The 17,090-nt window shown below is 45.9% G+C and overlaps 1 protein-coding gene across 1 annotated transcript in view; it reads right to left on the bottom strand.

The window, feature by feature from the left end:
• LOC149428530 (OTU domain-containing protein 7B-like) overlaps positions 1-17,090 on the bottom strand; it is a 55,222-nt gene that overhangs the window by 10,257 nt on the left and 27,875 nt on the right. The window contains exons 7-9 of the mRNA XM_089667296.1: positions 15,029-15,156; positions 4,819-4,968; positions 1,002-1,119 (exon numbers count right to left, since the gene is read on the bottom strand). Of these exons, the coding sequence (XP_089523422.1) occupies positions 1,002-1,119; positions 4,819-4,968; positions 15,029-15,156 (396 nt within the window). The remainder of the gene's footprint in view (positions 1-1,001; positions 1,120-4,818; positions 4,969-15,028; positions 15,157-17,090) is intronic.

Here is a 17,090-nt window from a genome sequence, read left to right as displayed (position 1 = left end):
TCATCTCCCCTAGTAGGTCTGCCGTCTCCGGTCATCTCCCCTAGTAGGTCTGCCGTCTCCGGTCATCTCCCCTAGTAGGTCTGCCGTCTCCGGTCATCTCCCCTAGTAGGTCTGCCGTCTCCGGTCATCTCCCCTAGTAGGTCAGCCGTCTCCGGTCATCTCCCCTAGTAGGTCAGCCGTCTCCGGTCATCTCCCCTAGTAGGTCTGCCGTCTCCGGTCATCTCCCCTAGTAGGTCTGCCGTCTCCGGTCATCTCCCCTAGTAGGTCTGTTGTCTCCGGTCATCTCCCCTAGTAGGTCTGCCGTCTCCGGTCATCTCCCCTAGTAGGTCTGCCGTCTCCGGTCATCTCCCCTAGTAGGTTTGCCGTCTCCGGTCATCTCCCCTAGTAGGTCTGCCGTCTCCGGTCATCTCCCCTAGTAGGTCTGCCGTCTCCAATCATCTCCCCTAGTAGGTCAGCAGTCTCTGACCATCTCCTCTAGGAGGGTTGCTGCTTCTGATCATCTCCTCTAGTATGTCCAAGGTCTCTGACAGTCATCTGTTGTATACTAAACATTATGTGCGCCCCTTTGGAGCTGTCAGGGGCCACAGTTGATGCCGCCCCCCCCCCCCCCCACCACTGCTTTGCAGAAACAGTTTTACTTACCTGATCCTCCCAGGCAGCACTCCGGAGGTGGATTGTCCCTCATCATCCTCACATCTAGTGCAGGGCTATGGACCCTACTCTGGTCATGTGGATGTCAGGTCTCTACACAAGCAGACTGAGGGGGGGGGGGGGTTTACATACTCTGCAGGGACTGCTCTTGCCTCAGAGAAAAGCGGAGGATTGGGTAAGTAAATCTGTCATTGTTTCCCTAGGTATGAATAAGCCATTAACCCTTGCAATCCCCAGCCTCGCTGCAAGGACTAACTTTTTATTTACGCAGAGTTGGGCTTTATGTTACTACTCCAAAAAAAAAAAGTAGAGTAATTGAGGTGAGATTACAAAGGTGTATGTAACTGTACCTTGCCAGTCGGACATTATCGGAGTCGTATTTGCCCCATTCCCAGTCCTTGCCAGGATCCACTGCAAAGTGCACAGGAAGTAACTTGTGCTCAGAGTCCGTCAGAGGGATGAAAGGAGCTATACAGAGAAACCAAAACATACAGAGAATGAAAAGCTGCCTTTGTTCAACTCAAATCCTTTACAGAAAAAAAAAAGAAGAATGAGGTCCTCCAGTGAAACAGAACATGGAATTATTGTAGCGAGGTATGTGAGGCATGTACAGAAATGCAGAAAAATTGAAAATTTGCTCCTATAAAAGGGCTGCTTTCATCTCCTACAGGAATTGTATTTTTATACATCATTATTAAGGCCTACATTGATCTAAGGAACACAGAAACTTTATATATTAAAATCTACATTTTAACAATTTCTACAATAGATACTGGGACTCACAACACACGCCGCCTACTCTTTTCTCCTGATTGCACTTATCCCCTGAGCGCTGGCACCATTCCTGTTTTTTGGATGGCTCCTTCCCCTTGCTGGGTCCCATAGAGACCTGTAAGATGCAACTCTCCCCACATTGACAGTAATTGAATGCACAGGAGCTATGCCGGATGGGACTTGTAGTCCCGATGAACGAAACTGATGTAATAAGTACTTGAATTGAAAAAGAAGCACTGTGCTGTCTGGATGTACGCGATGAATAGAAATGTAATTAGTGCTTGCTCTCTGACAGGGAGATTGGGGAAGTGGCGCACAGGAGGGGGAGGATGTAAAGTAAGTTTTTCTGAAATAAATATAATGGACTTAATTACTGCACTGTGCAAAACCAATCCATTCTGAGGAGTGTTTGTAAGAATATTTAAAAATAGAAAAAGAAAGAAGAGACTTTAGTGCTACTTTAACCCCTTGACGCCGACAGTACGCAAATATGCGGCCTCTCGGCGCTTGGGCCTTGACATCGAGCGGCCACATATGTGCTGAGAAGCGCGCTCCCAGCACATATGTCGGTGTCTCACGGAAAGGTCCTGATCTCCCCTTGCGATCGGGACCTTTTCCAATCATGTGACCGTGAATCACATGACCCTAAAACCACGCCCCACCTCCCGGGCATCTGAAGCCTCTTAAAGGGCCAGGAGGTGCCGGTGTGAAGAGGTTAAGCTATATTTAGCTGTATTATGCAATCTATAGTCAATAATTAAATATAGCTTAACCACTTGCCGTCCGCCTGCTGTTTATAAACGGCAGGGCGGTGGCAGTCCAGGGGCGGGTTGCCGTTCATAAACGGCACCCGCCTTTTCTAGCTGTGCGCGCAGCACCGCAATCCGGTGCCCGCTGTGTCCTCCGGCCACAGTGAAACACCGATCGTTGGACGGGACCTCTGTACGAGGTCCCGATCATGTGATCACTGATTGGCCAATCAGTGATCACATGCAAAGTAGTAAGCAAGATGTCACTTGTGACATCATTGCTTACTACGTGTGAAATCTGTGAACGATCACAGAGGTCACATGGTACAGGGCTATTCACAAAAGCCTTGTACCATGTGACAAGCTGTGACCAATCACAGCTCACTCAGTACTTCTCAATGACTGCAAGAATACAGATAGAGAGAAAGAGAATGATTGCTTTTACATCCTATATGGGTGTAAAAGCAATCAGTGTAAAAAAAAAAAAAAATAATCATCACCCCCCACAAGTAGTACAGTGTCACCATGGTGACACTGTACTGCTAGGGTGACAGTATGTAAAAAAAAATATAAAAAAAAATGTTTAAAAATTATAATTTTTGGTTATAAACTAATTTGGATTTTTTTTTTAACTAAAAATAACGGAATAAATTTTGGCCAAGATTTATGATGAAATATTTATTTAAAAAAAACACTTTTTTTCAAAATTTTTGGACTTTTTCATTTACATAGCAAAAAAAATAAAAATCCCAGCTGTGAATAAATACCACCAAAATAAAGTTTTATCTGTCTCAAAAAAATGGTAAAAAATTCATATGGGTACAGTGTTGCATGACCGCGCAATTGTCATTCAAAGTGTGATAGCGCTGAAAGCTGAAATTGTCCAGACAGGAAGTGGTTAATATACGTGTTTGATTCGGCCTGTACAGGAGTCTATTGTATTGAGGTACTGATATAGTGCTGAGATATTTCTTCATAAAGTACTGATTGTCTGGAAAGTTACAAATGTTTAAGGTGATTTTTTTTCTGATTAAGGCAAATAAGTTACTTTGGGTTGCATTGTGAAGTTTTTAAGATTTCTCTTAGGAGTGATGGCGATATTGTTTATGTTCTCTGTGTGCCGCTTACATTTTAGCTACGGGGCAAGAGAAAGGGAAGCTGAGAGGAAAACCCTGCAATCTATGGTGAAATGTGAGAGGTGCTGAGCTTTTTATTTTTTTGTAATTTAATTTTTTTTATTTTCTCTACAGTACTACTCTTAAACCACTAGGTGACCTCAGTTTTCTGGTCAAATGACAGATGGCTTCATTCAACCCAGTGCCTGCGGTTCCTCACACAAGCTGGGCTCACAGTACTCCTGGACTAGGTGGTGCTCACACGTCACTGCAAGAGGTGAGAGGCGCGCCCACCACCGCGGAAGAAAAGTAAGGACCTGAGAAGTCACTGGACCAACCATAAAATTCACTACCGTATTTTTCGCTCCATAAGACGCACTTTTCCCCCCCCCCCCCAAAAAAATGGTGGAAAATGTCTGTGTGTCTTATGGAGCGGCTGGACTGGTATTCCCGCTGCTGTGTTGAAATACCGGGCCGGCCGCTCGGCTATACTGTGCAGAAGAACCTGTTCCTCGGTCCTACCTGTTCCTTGGTCCAGCAGTGTCCTGCTTTCACCGGCCGTCTTCTCTCCCCGGCGCCGGCATCTTCAGTGTGGGCACCCGGCTGTGACAGCTTACGGCTTCACAGTCGGGTGCCCACTGCACATGCGCGAGATTCTTTGTGAATGGCAACCTGTAGTCTTCTGGGACCTGTCACATGTCCCACAAAACTACGGGGAGGACAACTCCGCGGAAGTGGGAACCTGCCAAATTGGAGCTGGACGGTGTGCCTTTGACTTCTACCGCACCAAAAGCCCAGGATCTCATGCTAAACATCCAGTGGGTGTAGCACGAGGTCCAAGTCTCAAAATAGAAATCTGCTATTGATGTTTACCTGGTACAGACATCTACAGATACGAGAACTATTATATTAAAAAGCATCCATTTGGATACGCTTCCAGTCCACTGCAAGTAATGAGCAAACACCCTAGAGGGATGCCAGGGACGCTTTCTTTGCAAAATAAAATGAGTAGCAGGATGTCTCCCTCTTCTCTCACTCTTTTTTTTTTTTTTCTCTTTACTGGGGCCCCTTGACTACTGCATGGTACATTTCAATACAAAGGTGAACTTCACATTTAAAAAGGAAACTGTTAGATTTGCCAAAACATGTTTGAAATAAAACGTTTTTCACTTATATTGACTTCCAAAGCTGGCTGTCATGCAGGAATCTACCTTTGGAAACCCACTAAATTGCAACAACAAAAATGCACATATTTAAAAAAAAAAAAAAGAGACATAAAAATATCACAGGTCCACTAAACACACACACACACACACTTACACACACACACACACACACACTTACACACACACACACACACACTTACACACACACTTACACACACACACACACACACACTTACACACACACACACACACACTTACACACACACACTTACACACACACACACACACACACACACTTACTTTCAGGTGCTCTTTCCCCCATTACTGGTATTACTATGGTACTGGACCGTGTTAGAAATGTACCTTGTTCCTTGCTTTGCTCATTCTGTTCCATGGACACCAGGGCAGAGAAGTGGGCTTGGTCATACGCCAGCACAAGCGGGGAGCTGTGGCACTTGGTGGGTGGGACCTCCAGGGGAAGGTAGATGCCCCCAAAGGGTATTGGAGCAAAGGCTGCGTGTACAGAGAGACCAGTGTCAGTGATAACATGAAGAAAGTGACGGCACCAAACTTGTACAATATCAGGATAATAGAGAAACATTCCATGAGATAGAAGATTAGAAAAGTAACTAAATGTGGCCACCCATGCCAATCGGGTTCAAACATTAGAGAAGAAATGCTAAGAAACTGCAAAGTGAAAGGAGGGAAAGTTTTTAATTCGACTTAAAGTAGTTGTAAAGGCTGAAGGATTTTTACTTTCCTTGGTATAAAAACCTTCTATGTGCAGCTCCCCCTCTTCCCCCATACTCACCCGAGCCCCCTCTCAAATCCAGAAAGGTGCACAGGAGCCTTGGCTGTCCCAGGTCTCTTTCTCCTCATTGGCTGAGACACAGCAGCAGGAGCCACTCTCACTTCTGTCAATCACAGCCAGTGGGCCAATGAGGAGAGAGAGTGTGTGGGGTAGAGCACAGCCACAGTTCTGTGTCTCTTAGGGATGCATAGAGCAGGGCTCCGGAGTGAGCACACACCAGTACCCTTATTGCTATTGGGGCCACTGGCAAAGGGGAAGGAATCATGAGCGCTGACGTGGGACCCGAGAAAGGAGGATCGGGGGTGATCTGTGAACAACCACTACACAGGGCAGGTAAGTATGATGTGTTTGTTATTTAAGAAAAAAACCCCATAAACCTTTAAAATCACTTTAACCTCCCTAGCGGTATGATTATTTCCGATTTTTGATGCTGAAAGCAGTACATTTTTTTCCATGGAAATATGTAGTTTTTTATTGTAGGCTGTAATTTATAGGAATAACTCACTGAAATCTTTCCGAACAAGAGTCTAGTAAACATCCCGGGTATGATAAAACTTGAAACACGAAATCATAAATTATAATTTAATAAATAATCATAAAAAATAATAATATAATAATAATAAATGTAATTCAATAATATAATCAAACCAAAAACACTGAAATTTGAAATATAGCGCCAAGTTCGCACATCACTGAGCAAAGTCGCAGAATCGTTTTCAGTGTCTGATGAGGAATTTCCCCCACCAATCATTATCACTCAATTCTGCAAGTGGTTCTGATTTACTATCGCTGTTCTCTAGCCGGTCTAAAACCGCTTTTGACCTAAAGGGATGCTTATTGGACGCCATGGACGTTTCTCAGTTTCCAGGCAGAAAGAACAGTCAAAATGCAGGCAGGGCGCAGGACAAAGCACTCGGGACAAAATGTATGTGAAATGGGTTGAAACAGCAATGTTTTACTATGTAATAATCATTTTTAAAAAAAATGATATTTTTAAAAAATTTCAAATTTGCCGCTGGTTCTGGCGCCCGTACGTCCCGACGTCACAGGGACCGGAACACGGAAGCCGGATGCTGGCATCGGCCGGAGGAGATGGCCAGGGACGCTGCAGGGGACACATCGTGGGAGCGAAGGACAAGGTAAGTGCTGCAGGGACTCCCTGAGCAACGCCGCATGGTAAGCCCGAGTGTAGCTCGGGGGGGTTACCACTTGTGGTACTGAAATTTTACCCCGAGCTACACTCGGGAATACCGCCAGGGAGGTTAAGCAGACTGAGTGCAATTCAGAGTCACTGCTTCTATGGTCGTCAGTGGGGTTGTTCAATCAGAATCTCTGTGTATGTGGGATAAAACACAAAGATTTTCCAATTTATGCACGGCCTAGAGTAAAACCTTCCTTGAGGAAAGATATGGGAAAGGCCCACTAGCCCTCTGACTACTTTTCGGACCCCATGACTTCACCGACTCAGAAAGGTCACAAAGCCCCATGCGCGTTCTGGCAAAGGACTTGCCGTATTCATGAAGCTAGAGGGTGACCATTACGGCCCGGTAACTAGTTTGCAGAACATACCGACCAAACACAACATACAACCAGATCTTTACTATGTTAGCTGGATCCAAAGTATTCCAATGTTTATGAGGAAATTAAGCTGCTACTAAAACACGAGCTTGTGATCTAATGTAACTTGTTTGCAGAAAATGACAGAAGAAAGAAGAACAAATCAGACAAACAGCAGAACCTTCATGGAGAAATACAACGATGGCTCCCACTGCCAATGAGGAGTGAGAGAGCCGGGACAGCCGAGGCTCCCATGCACATCGCTGGATCGAGAAGGGGCTCGGGTTAGTTTTGAAGGAGGGGGAATAGAATGCATAGAGGTAATAAAAAAAAAAACCCTCAAAAAGCAAGCAGGTCTAAGGGCTCATGTATACTGCAGCTGCTAAACTGATGTTCAGGAGCTGCTGAGCGTTTTTTTTCAGCAGCCCCTAAACTCTCCCTAAGTGTCCATGTACACATCGTCATTTACAGGCAGTTATTTTTTTGAACGCACCAAACTTGCGTTCAGGAGTAGATTTTACCAGCATTTCAAACACCAAACGCTTGTAAACGCGGTTAACTGCGTTTATAAGCGTTTGCCTTTAGAGGTGTTTTTTAACTGGTCCATGTCCAGATCCCGTCCAAAGCCTTTTTTCATCATCAAAAATGCATACAAAGAGTTTTCCCATGTATTCAAATGGACCTGGTACACCAGCGCAATCAGTTCCAGGTTTCGCGTGAAGGAAAAAATGGTAGAACGCGCCGCATTATGCTCATGATGGGATCCATAGTGAATACAACCCGAAAAGACAGGTCGTCTCCACACATACTGCTCTCTCGATTTCTCTCAAAATGTCTGAAATAGTTCATTATTTACTGTTTTCAGTGCATTCTGGGCATTTGAGAAGGTCTCCTGAGGTTATCTTTTAAAAAGGCTTCTGAACGCAAACGCGCATAAACGCGGCTAAACTGATGTTTTTTAACCTACGTTTTCCCGCAGTCAGTTTCCATCGTTCAGAAGAGTTTTCCATATGCCCCGTGTACATGGAGCCTTAACTATGGAACCTCAAAGAACCAGGCAAGCAGGCTAAACCAGGGATCCCCCAATGAACTGGGCAAAACCAAGAACCCCAAATATACAGTGGGGATCGAAAGTTTGGGCACCCCAGCTAAAAATTTGTATTAATGTGCATAAAGAAGCCAAGGAAAGTTTTCTAGACAACTGCTTAGAAGAACCCATGGTGCTGATTGTTGGGGCAAGGTCAGATGAGTCCGGGCATTTAAAACCTTTGAGATTGACATCACCTGGTCTTCCCAGACGATGATTGAGAACAATCCATGACACTGGCAGGTCTCAGCTTGGCAAAGGGGGCAGTGCATGCTATAAATTCTGCAGGGTACCCAAACTTTTGCAGACGCCATTTTTTTGTTTTCTGTTATTTTGAAAGTGTAAATGATGGAAATAAAATCTAACTTTTGTTGACATATTATAAGAATGTCTAATCTGTAGTTTGATGCCTTTTGGAGATTTTTCCATCTTTCCTTGGCTTCTTTATGCACATTAATACAAATTTTTAGCTGGGGTGCCCAAACTTTCGATCCCCACTGTAAATGCCAAGCAAGCAAAACCAGGGCTCCAAGACAAACCTGCAGGAACATCATGAAAGCAAACCCAGGGCAAGCAGGTGAAGCAGAGAATCTCAAGCTGTAGGAAGAGCAGCTCACGCTGAGAACTTCGAGGACAACAAGGTGACACACAAGGAAGACAAGCAGCAATACTAGAGAATCCCAAAATGGATAAATCACAGAATCCTGAGCTAAGACGATGGAAAGCCTTGCAACCCAAAGTGTGGAATGGCACATATCACAAATCTATAAACGTCACCAACGTGACAGAACTTCCCTGGCCTGGGGGGAACATACAAGTCATATGTTAACTAGCCCTGCAGGCAGTGTATATGGACATAGAGAAGGTGGGCGGAGGACGGCGGTTGTCTATCAGTCATCACGTTCTATTCTTAGCATGTGGAAAGAATTTCACTATCAGATATAACCGAGGAAAAAAAACGTAATCAGGCGTCCTGAGGGTGGTGGTGATGTGTGTTGCACGAGGACGGCTACAAATTGTGTCCAATTCCAATGAGTTACACAACACTGACTTCAGATGAACTGGTCACAACTTCCCATTATCTTCATCTCCCAACAGAAGCTGCCTGCTCCAGATCTAATCTATTATTATGTGTCTAACTGGTCTGACCAGGAGATGAAAGCGGAACTCCGGCCTTCCCTCCAGTCTTCCACAGTTGTACCGGCTCCTCTCCTGGACTGAAATGGCTTACTCTGATTTCACCGCACCCTGTGAGCTTCTCCCAATGTGCATTAGAAGCTGCAGCAAGTCACATATAGCCCACCTCATTTCCAGGCTGGAGAACATCCAGCATCATCTAGCCCTTTCCTCCCCAGCATGATTGGCCTGCCCCTTTCATTAATTGGATTACAGTTCTTTTAACCTCAGAGGCTCAGTATCACATGTGGGTGTTACCTAGGGCAATTTACATGCAAATACAACCAGCCTAAGGCCCCATGTACACGGGACACTTCTGACTGCTGGAAAACGTAGGTTAAAAAACGGCTGTTTAGCCGCGTTTGCAATACGCGGTTTTTAAAGATAAGCGCAGGAGATCCTCCCAAATGCCCAGAATGCACTGAAAAGTGGTAAATTATTAACTATTTCAGACTGTTACAGAGAAATACAGAGAGTAGAAGCAGAGAGAGCAGAATGTGTTGAGATTAGTTTAGGTGTGAGTTGCTCATTAACATTTCTTTTGTTTCCAAGGGTGGGAAAGGTGTCTGGTGGAGGGAGTCATTAAGGCCACCTGGCAGGGGGTCTTCATGAGGAATTTGAGGTGTGAATGGTCATTAACATATCTTTTGTTTCCAAGGGTGGGAGAGGTCTGAGGTGTGAACTGATCATTACAATGTGTGACAAGCTTGGTAGGAACATCCTGTGTTCAGTGTTTTGTCCATCTTAGTACCTTAAAAACTCTTGCATGATGAAAAAAGGCTCTGGACAGCATCGGGAACTGGAAGAGTTTAAAAAAAAAAATTTTTTAAACGCAATTTGCCGCGTTTACAAGCATTTTGCGTTTGAAACGCTGATAAAATCGACTGCTGAACGCAATTTTTCTGTGTTTAAAACAAAAAAACAACTGCAAACTGAACTGCCTGTAAACGAAGATGTGTACATGGACACATAGGAAAACATTAGGGGAAGTTCAGGAGCTGCTGATAAAAAGGCAGAAAAGCTCCTAAACGTCAGTTTATCAGTTGCAGTGTACATGAGCCCTAAGAACACCCAATCCTCCAGACTGATGCTCACAAGTTCAGTGATTCTAGAAATCCTCCTAAGATCCAGCCCACTGCTTGTATCAGACCTGAGGGCAGGGTCCTGTGATGTTTCTGTACAGCCCCCTGCTGGCCCCTCCCACCAGCCATAATCTGCCTCCATTGTACAGAGGCCTAATGATGGTGTCACTGGATCTAAAACAAGGTGTATAATGAAAACAGAAAGATTTTAACTAAAAATGTACCGTATTTTCCGGCGTATAAGATGACTTTTTAACCCCTGGAAATCTTCTACAAAGTCGGGGGTCGTCTTATACGCCGGGTGCTGGGCTGAAACCTTACCGTGCTTCCGTGCTGACGCTTCTGCGCATGTCTTCGGCAGCAGTAGACGATCGCTGATCACCATAGCTCGCAGAACTGCATGAGACGTCGGATGCAGCAGTGCTCGATTGAGCTTGACTGAAACTGTGATATGCAGAGAAGGGATACACATCGGGTAGCGGCTTCTGCGCATGTCACAGTTTCAGTCACGATCAATCGAGCACTGAACGGCTGCATCCGACGTCTCATGCAGTTCTGCGAGGAATGGTGATCAGCGATCGTCTACTGCTGCCGAAGACATGCGCAGAAGCGTCAGCTCGGAAGTACCGGTATGGTACTGCTGCATCCGACCTTGTCCCCTTCATTTCTATGAAATACGGTAATTAATTATTAATATTATAATGTGGCAGTTTTGTGCAATTTATGGTACCGCTCGGATCATCTTGGAGACAGGCAGGGCTGGGCAGGCAGGGAGAGCTGACCCACCCAATCCAAGCAGGCTTTGTATGCAGTGTGCACAGAAAATACTGGTACATCGCTTGCCGTGATTGGTTGGTAGAGGGGTAGTCTTATACGGCGAGTATAGCCCAAACCCTATATTTTAACAGGAAAAGTAGGGGGTCGTCTTATACGCCGGAAAATACGGTAATTAGTAAGTTATTACATTGGGGCCACCGGTGAACAAATAATAAACGAATAGAAGCAGACTGAATGCCACTATCAAACTAGGTGTCAACCAAAACGGAATGACACCGAGGCTGCTCTGTGCACAACTTCCATTATAATTTCATCCTTCTGATCTCCTCCAGCCTTTCTATATGTCTGCTGCACATCACTGCTTTAGACCAGCCTCCTGATAGGGACAACGGTGGATTGTGCCTGTGCAATATGCATGGACATGGCTGCTTGAAGACTCTACCACAGATGCATGTGACAGGGTGACAATACAGGCGTTAAGACCTCATGCACACTGCAGCCCCTCATTGTTCGCCTGTATGTCCATGCACACGTAGGTGTTTAGAGGCTGGAGCATACAGAGGCCCATCAAAACTCACATTGAGGAGAGGTGCTTTATCATTTATCATTTACAAAAGCCCCAGTGTGCATGAAGCCTAAGTGCCGCTTCACATATATGCGGATTGGATGCAGTTTGAACCTCATCCAAGCCGCATGACATGTGAAATAACATTGCTTCCTATGGTGCCTGTTTACAGATGTCCGGTGCACTGGAAGTGCAGATTCAGTGCCGGTTCACATATATGCGGATTGGACCGCATCCAATCCGCATGACGTGAAAATACATTGCATCTTTTGGTGCCTGTTTACATGCAGTATCTCCCAGAAGTGAGTCCACCCCTCACATTTTTGTAAATATTTGACTCTATCTTTTCATGTGACAACACTGAAGAAATTACACTTTGCTACAATGTGACGTAGTCAGTGTACAGCTTGTATAACATGTAAATTTGCTGTCCCCTCAAAATAACTCAACACACCGCCATTAATGTCTAAACCGCTGGCAACAAAAGTGAGTCCACCCCTAGGTGACAAGGTCCAAATTGGGCCCAATTAGCCATTTTATCGCTCTCACTCTCTCATACTGGTCACTGGAAGTTCAACATGGCACCTCATGGCAAAGAACACTCTCAGGATCTGAAAAAAAGAATTGTTGCTCTACATAAAGATAGCCTAGGCTATAAGAAGATTGCCAAGACCCTGAAACTGAGCTGCAGCACGATGGCAAAGACCATACAGCGGTTTAACAGGACAGGTTCCACTCAGAACAGGCCTCGCCAAGGTCGACCGAAGAGGTTGAGTGCACGTGCTCAGTGTCATATCCAGAGGTTGTCACTTCTGTGAGATACTGCATGTCTGGTGCACTGGCAGTGCGGATTCAGTGCAGTTTTAAAGACTCATGTACGATTTCTGAGCATTGCCTTCAGGTTCAGGTGAGGCTTACAGGCAATTGACTTCTATGGCAACCGTTTCTAAACCGCATATGTGTGAACAGGATAAGATCCTGAGCTAATCCTGTCCTGAATCTGATGTAAACCTGACATGAAGCGCTGAACTACTGTATCAATTAGCTGCAAAATTTGAGCTTCAATTCACACTGCACATGTATGCATCAGCTCTCTCTGCGGATTGAAAAAGAGTCCAGTCCAATTTCTGAGCAGTGCAGTCCGGTTTAGGTGTGGATTACAAGCTATGGACTTCTATGGGAGCCATTTCTAAACCGCATGTCATCAGTTGTGAACAGGATAAAACACTAACCTGAACCTGATACAAACCTGTCCTGAACCAGATGTAAACCTAACATGAACCGCTGAACAACTGCTGTGTCAATCAGCTTTGGAACCTGAGCTTCAATCTGCACCGCACGTGTGAATCAGCACTAAGTCTAAAAGTCTGAAGACACCCAACCATCAGACTGCCTGTTGGGCATTCCAATACCATGGCCCGGGTGTCGGCAACCCGCGGCTCCGGAGCCGCATGCGGCTCTTTTTCACCTTTCCTGCGGCTCCGGAGCACACTGCCCACCAGGTGACAGGCAATAGGGTCGGCAAGCCGCGGCTCTTTTAATACAGCTCTTCTGTGTGCCGGGCGCCCGCTGGCAAACATTGGCTGTCAGGATGTAGGTGGGGCAGCCCGGATGTAGGCGGGGCAGCGTGACGAACTCCTCTCCTCTCACAGTCCGCCCTGAAGACCAGAACGGCGCGGGAACCCAGCGAGAGGAACGCGCGGAGCAAAGGTAAGTGAATTCACACAATATGGGGAATGAATTACTATATGGGGGATGAATTACTATGGGGGATGAATTACTATATGGGGAATGAATTACTATGGGGGATGAATTACTATATGGGGGATGAATTACTATAGGGGGGATGAATTACTATAGGGGGGATGAATTACTATATGGGGGATGAATTACTATATGGGGGATGAATTACTATATGGGGGATGAATTACTATATGGGGAATGAATTACTATAGGGGGGATGAATTACTATGGGGGATGAATTACTATATGGGGGATGAATTACTATATGGGGGATGAATTACTATATGGGGGATGAATTACTATAGGGGGGATGAATTACTATAGGGGGGATGAATTACTATATGGGGGATTAATTACTATATGGAGGATGAATTACTATATGGGGGATGTATTTTCAGTTTTAAAAATGTTTCTCTCAAAATAAATTTCAATCGTGGTTTTGGCGAGATTTGGCTCAGTCGAAAAAAAAGGTTGCCCACCACTGACCTAAGGCTATGATTGTGATTATGACGATACACTGTGGCCCTGATTAACCCTTTGCTTACTGGGCCCTTAAACCCCCTTCATGACCAGAGCGTTTTTTGCAATATATGCAGTGTCGGATTTGTTTTAAATGTTGCAATGGTTTTGCGGCTCCCAGTCTTTTTTTCCCTCTCGGAAACGGGTCCAAGTGGCTCTTTATGTCTTAAAGGTTGCAGACCCCTGCCATGGCCAATAGTATGCCCCACCCCCCTTCGTACTTAAAACATCCTACACTCCCTTGGGAAGGCTTTCCACAAGATTTCAGAGTGTGGGAATTTGTGCCTATCCAGCCAAAAAGGTCTGGTGGTGGTGTCTGAAGGCGGACCTAGTTCTCACCCGGAGTCACAATTCATCTTAAAGGTGATCAGTAGGGTTGAGGTCAGGATTCAAGTTCCTCCACCCTAAATTCCTCAAACCTTGTCTTTATGGAGCTGGCTTTGTACATAGGGGCACAGTCATGCTGGAATAGAAAAAAGGTACTTCCAACAATGTTGGAATCATACAATAGTCTAAAATGTAGTTGCATGGTGTAGACCAGTGGTCTCCAAACTGTGGCCCAGGAGCCAGATGCGGCCCTCTGCTTGCTTTTATCTGGCCTTTGGAGCACTATTTCATCCACTGACACCAACAATGGGACATAATCCCCCTCAACTGATACCAATGAAGGGGTGCAATGACACCAATGAAGAGGTGCAATTCCACCCAATGACGCCAATGAGGGGGCACAGTTCCACCCAATGACGCCAATGATGGGGCACAGTTCCACCCAATGACGCCAATGATGGGGTACAGTTCCACCCAATGATGGGGCACAGTTCCACCCAATGACGCCAATGATGGGGCACAGTTCCACCCAATGACGCCAATGACTGGGCACGATTCCCCAATGACGGGGCACGATTCCCCAACGACACAACGATAGGGCACAGTTCCTCTAATTAGCACCAAAAATGGGGCACTGTTTGCTCCCACTGACACCAGGACATTTTCTATCCCCGATGTCCACAGTCCGACCCCCTGAAGTCTGAAGAACAGTAAATTGGCCCTTTGTATATAAAGTCTGGCGACCCCTGCTGTAGAATTAACAGCGCCCTTCACTGGAAACACCCAAGCTCAATCAGGAAGCGTGTCCACATATTTGTGACCTTATAGTAGGTGTCATGGCCATTTGTCCCAACCCTTTGTTATGGAGTGTATTATCTGAAATGGAACATCGCATTTAGAGGAAAAAAAAAAAAAAAAGCAATTATTACCTTCTCCACCAGAATCCCTCAGCATGGTGTCTGCCACCACCACAATGGGTCTCTTAAGAACATGTGCAAGTACAAAGACGTGAAACTCCTCCAGGCTCTCGTACACCGGCTCCTCCGAGCTGTCGATCCTGTCACACACATATAGAGAGTTTGTTACTTTCACAGTGCTGTGTATAGGCAGTTCGCAAACACAATTGTCTCCATGTCCTCCCAGCTGCTGAATCGAATTTCTAGACACTGGAAGGAAGAACGTGTCCATTTCTCCAGTTACATAGTCTGGCTGAAAAAAGACAAAAGTCCATCCAGTTCAACCATTAAAAAAAAAGTTATAATCCTACACCCACAGTTGATCCAGAGGAAGGCAAAAACCCAACAAAGCATGATCCTATTTGCTCCTGCAGGAAAAAAAAAAAAATTCCTTCCTGATCCCCCGAGAGGCAATCGGATATTCCCTGGATCAACTTTACCTATAAATGTTATATCCAGTTATATTCTGTGTATCCAGGAAAGAATCCAGGACTTTCCTACAGCAATCCACTGAGCTGGCCAGAACAACTCTTGAGGGAGTCTATTCCACATTTTCACAGCTCTGACTGTGAAGAAACCTTTCCCTGTTTGGAGATTACATTTCTTTCTACAGATGTAGAGTGCCCCCTTGTCCTCTGTGATGACCTCAGTAGCCAACTGAATTCAGTTTTTTTTTTTCTACTGGTGCAAGCTGGTAAATAAAAGGAGGAATCTGATTACCGTATATACTCGAGTATAAGCCGAGTTTTTCAGCACATTTTTTGTGCTGAAAAACGGCCCCCTCGGCTTATACTCGAGTCAACGTCTGCAGATGGCTCCCCCCCCCTTCCAACAGAAGGGAAACTACGGTAAGTACAGGGGTGGGCAGGGGGCTGCTGTCTCTTACCTGGCTCCGGTCCCACGACGATCCGGTCCAGGAAGCGCGGCTGCTCCTTCATTCGGTTCGTCCACTGGATGTTCGCGCGGCTGCTCGGCTCCGCCTTCTCACCGGTAATTGGCCGCCAGAACTGTAGCTCAGGAAAGGCATGCAGGCGGCCAATCACCGGCGAGGAGGCAGAGCTGAGCGGCCCAGCGAAAATCGAGTGAAGGAGATGCAGGTAAGTGTGCCGTGCTTAGGTGCTGCTGCAACCACATATGCTGGCTGCAGCAGCACCATACTGGAACAGGGGTCAGCAAGTGTCAGTGGGAGGAATAGTGCCCCATCATTGGTGTCACTGATACCAATGATGGGGCATTATTCCTCCCACTGACACCAAGGATAGGCCACTTTTCCTCCCCCCCACTGACACCAACGATTGGGCACTATTCCACCCCCCACTGACACCAATCATGGGATACTATTCCTCCCCCCCACTGACACCAACGATGGGGCACTTTTCCTCCCCCCCACTGACACCAACGATGGGGCACTATTCCTCCACCCCCCCACTGACACCAATGATGGGATACTATTCCTCCCACTGACACCAATGTTGGGACACTATTCCTCCCACTGACATCAATGATGGGACACTATTCCTCCCACTGACACCAAAGATGGGGCACTATTCCACTGACACCAATAATGGGGTGCTATTCCCCCACTGATACTAATGATGGGGCACTATTCCTGCCACTGATACCAATGATGGGGCACTATTCCTGCCACTGACACCAATGATGGGGCACTATTCCTCCCACTGACACCAATGATGGGGCACTATTCCTCCCACTGACACCAATGATGAGGCACTATTCCTCCCACTGACACCAATGATGAGGCACGATTCTTCCCACTGACACCAATGATGAGGCACGATTCTTCCCACTGGTGTTCCCACCCTCGGCTTATACTCGAGTCAATAGTTTTTCCCAGTTTTTTGTGGTAAAATTAGGTACCTCGGCTTATATTCGGGTCGGCTTATACTCGAGTATATACGGTAGCTGCATTTGTCAAAGCAGTCACTGCTAGTTCTCTTGTTTTGTTCATACCTTGAACAATGATTTCTTTGAAAAGTAAAGGAATAGGAGTGGGCCAATAGATTCGGGGTTACCC

This window comes from Staurois parvus, unplaced genomic scaffold (genome assembly GCF_062004578.1).
Source record: "Staurois parvus isolate SC_StPar_1 unplaced genomic scaffold, SC_StPar_1.0 ptg003158l, whole genome shotgun sequence".
NCBI classification, from domain to species: domain Eukaryota; kingdom Metazoa; phylum Chordata; class Amphibia; order Anura; family Ranidae; genus Staurois; species Staurois parvus.
Note: the sequence above shows the minus strand (reverse complement) of the source record. Positions and strands in the feature narration are given on the sequence as shown.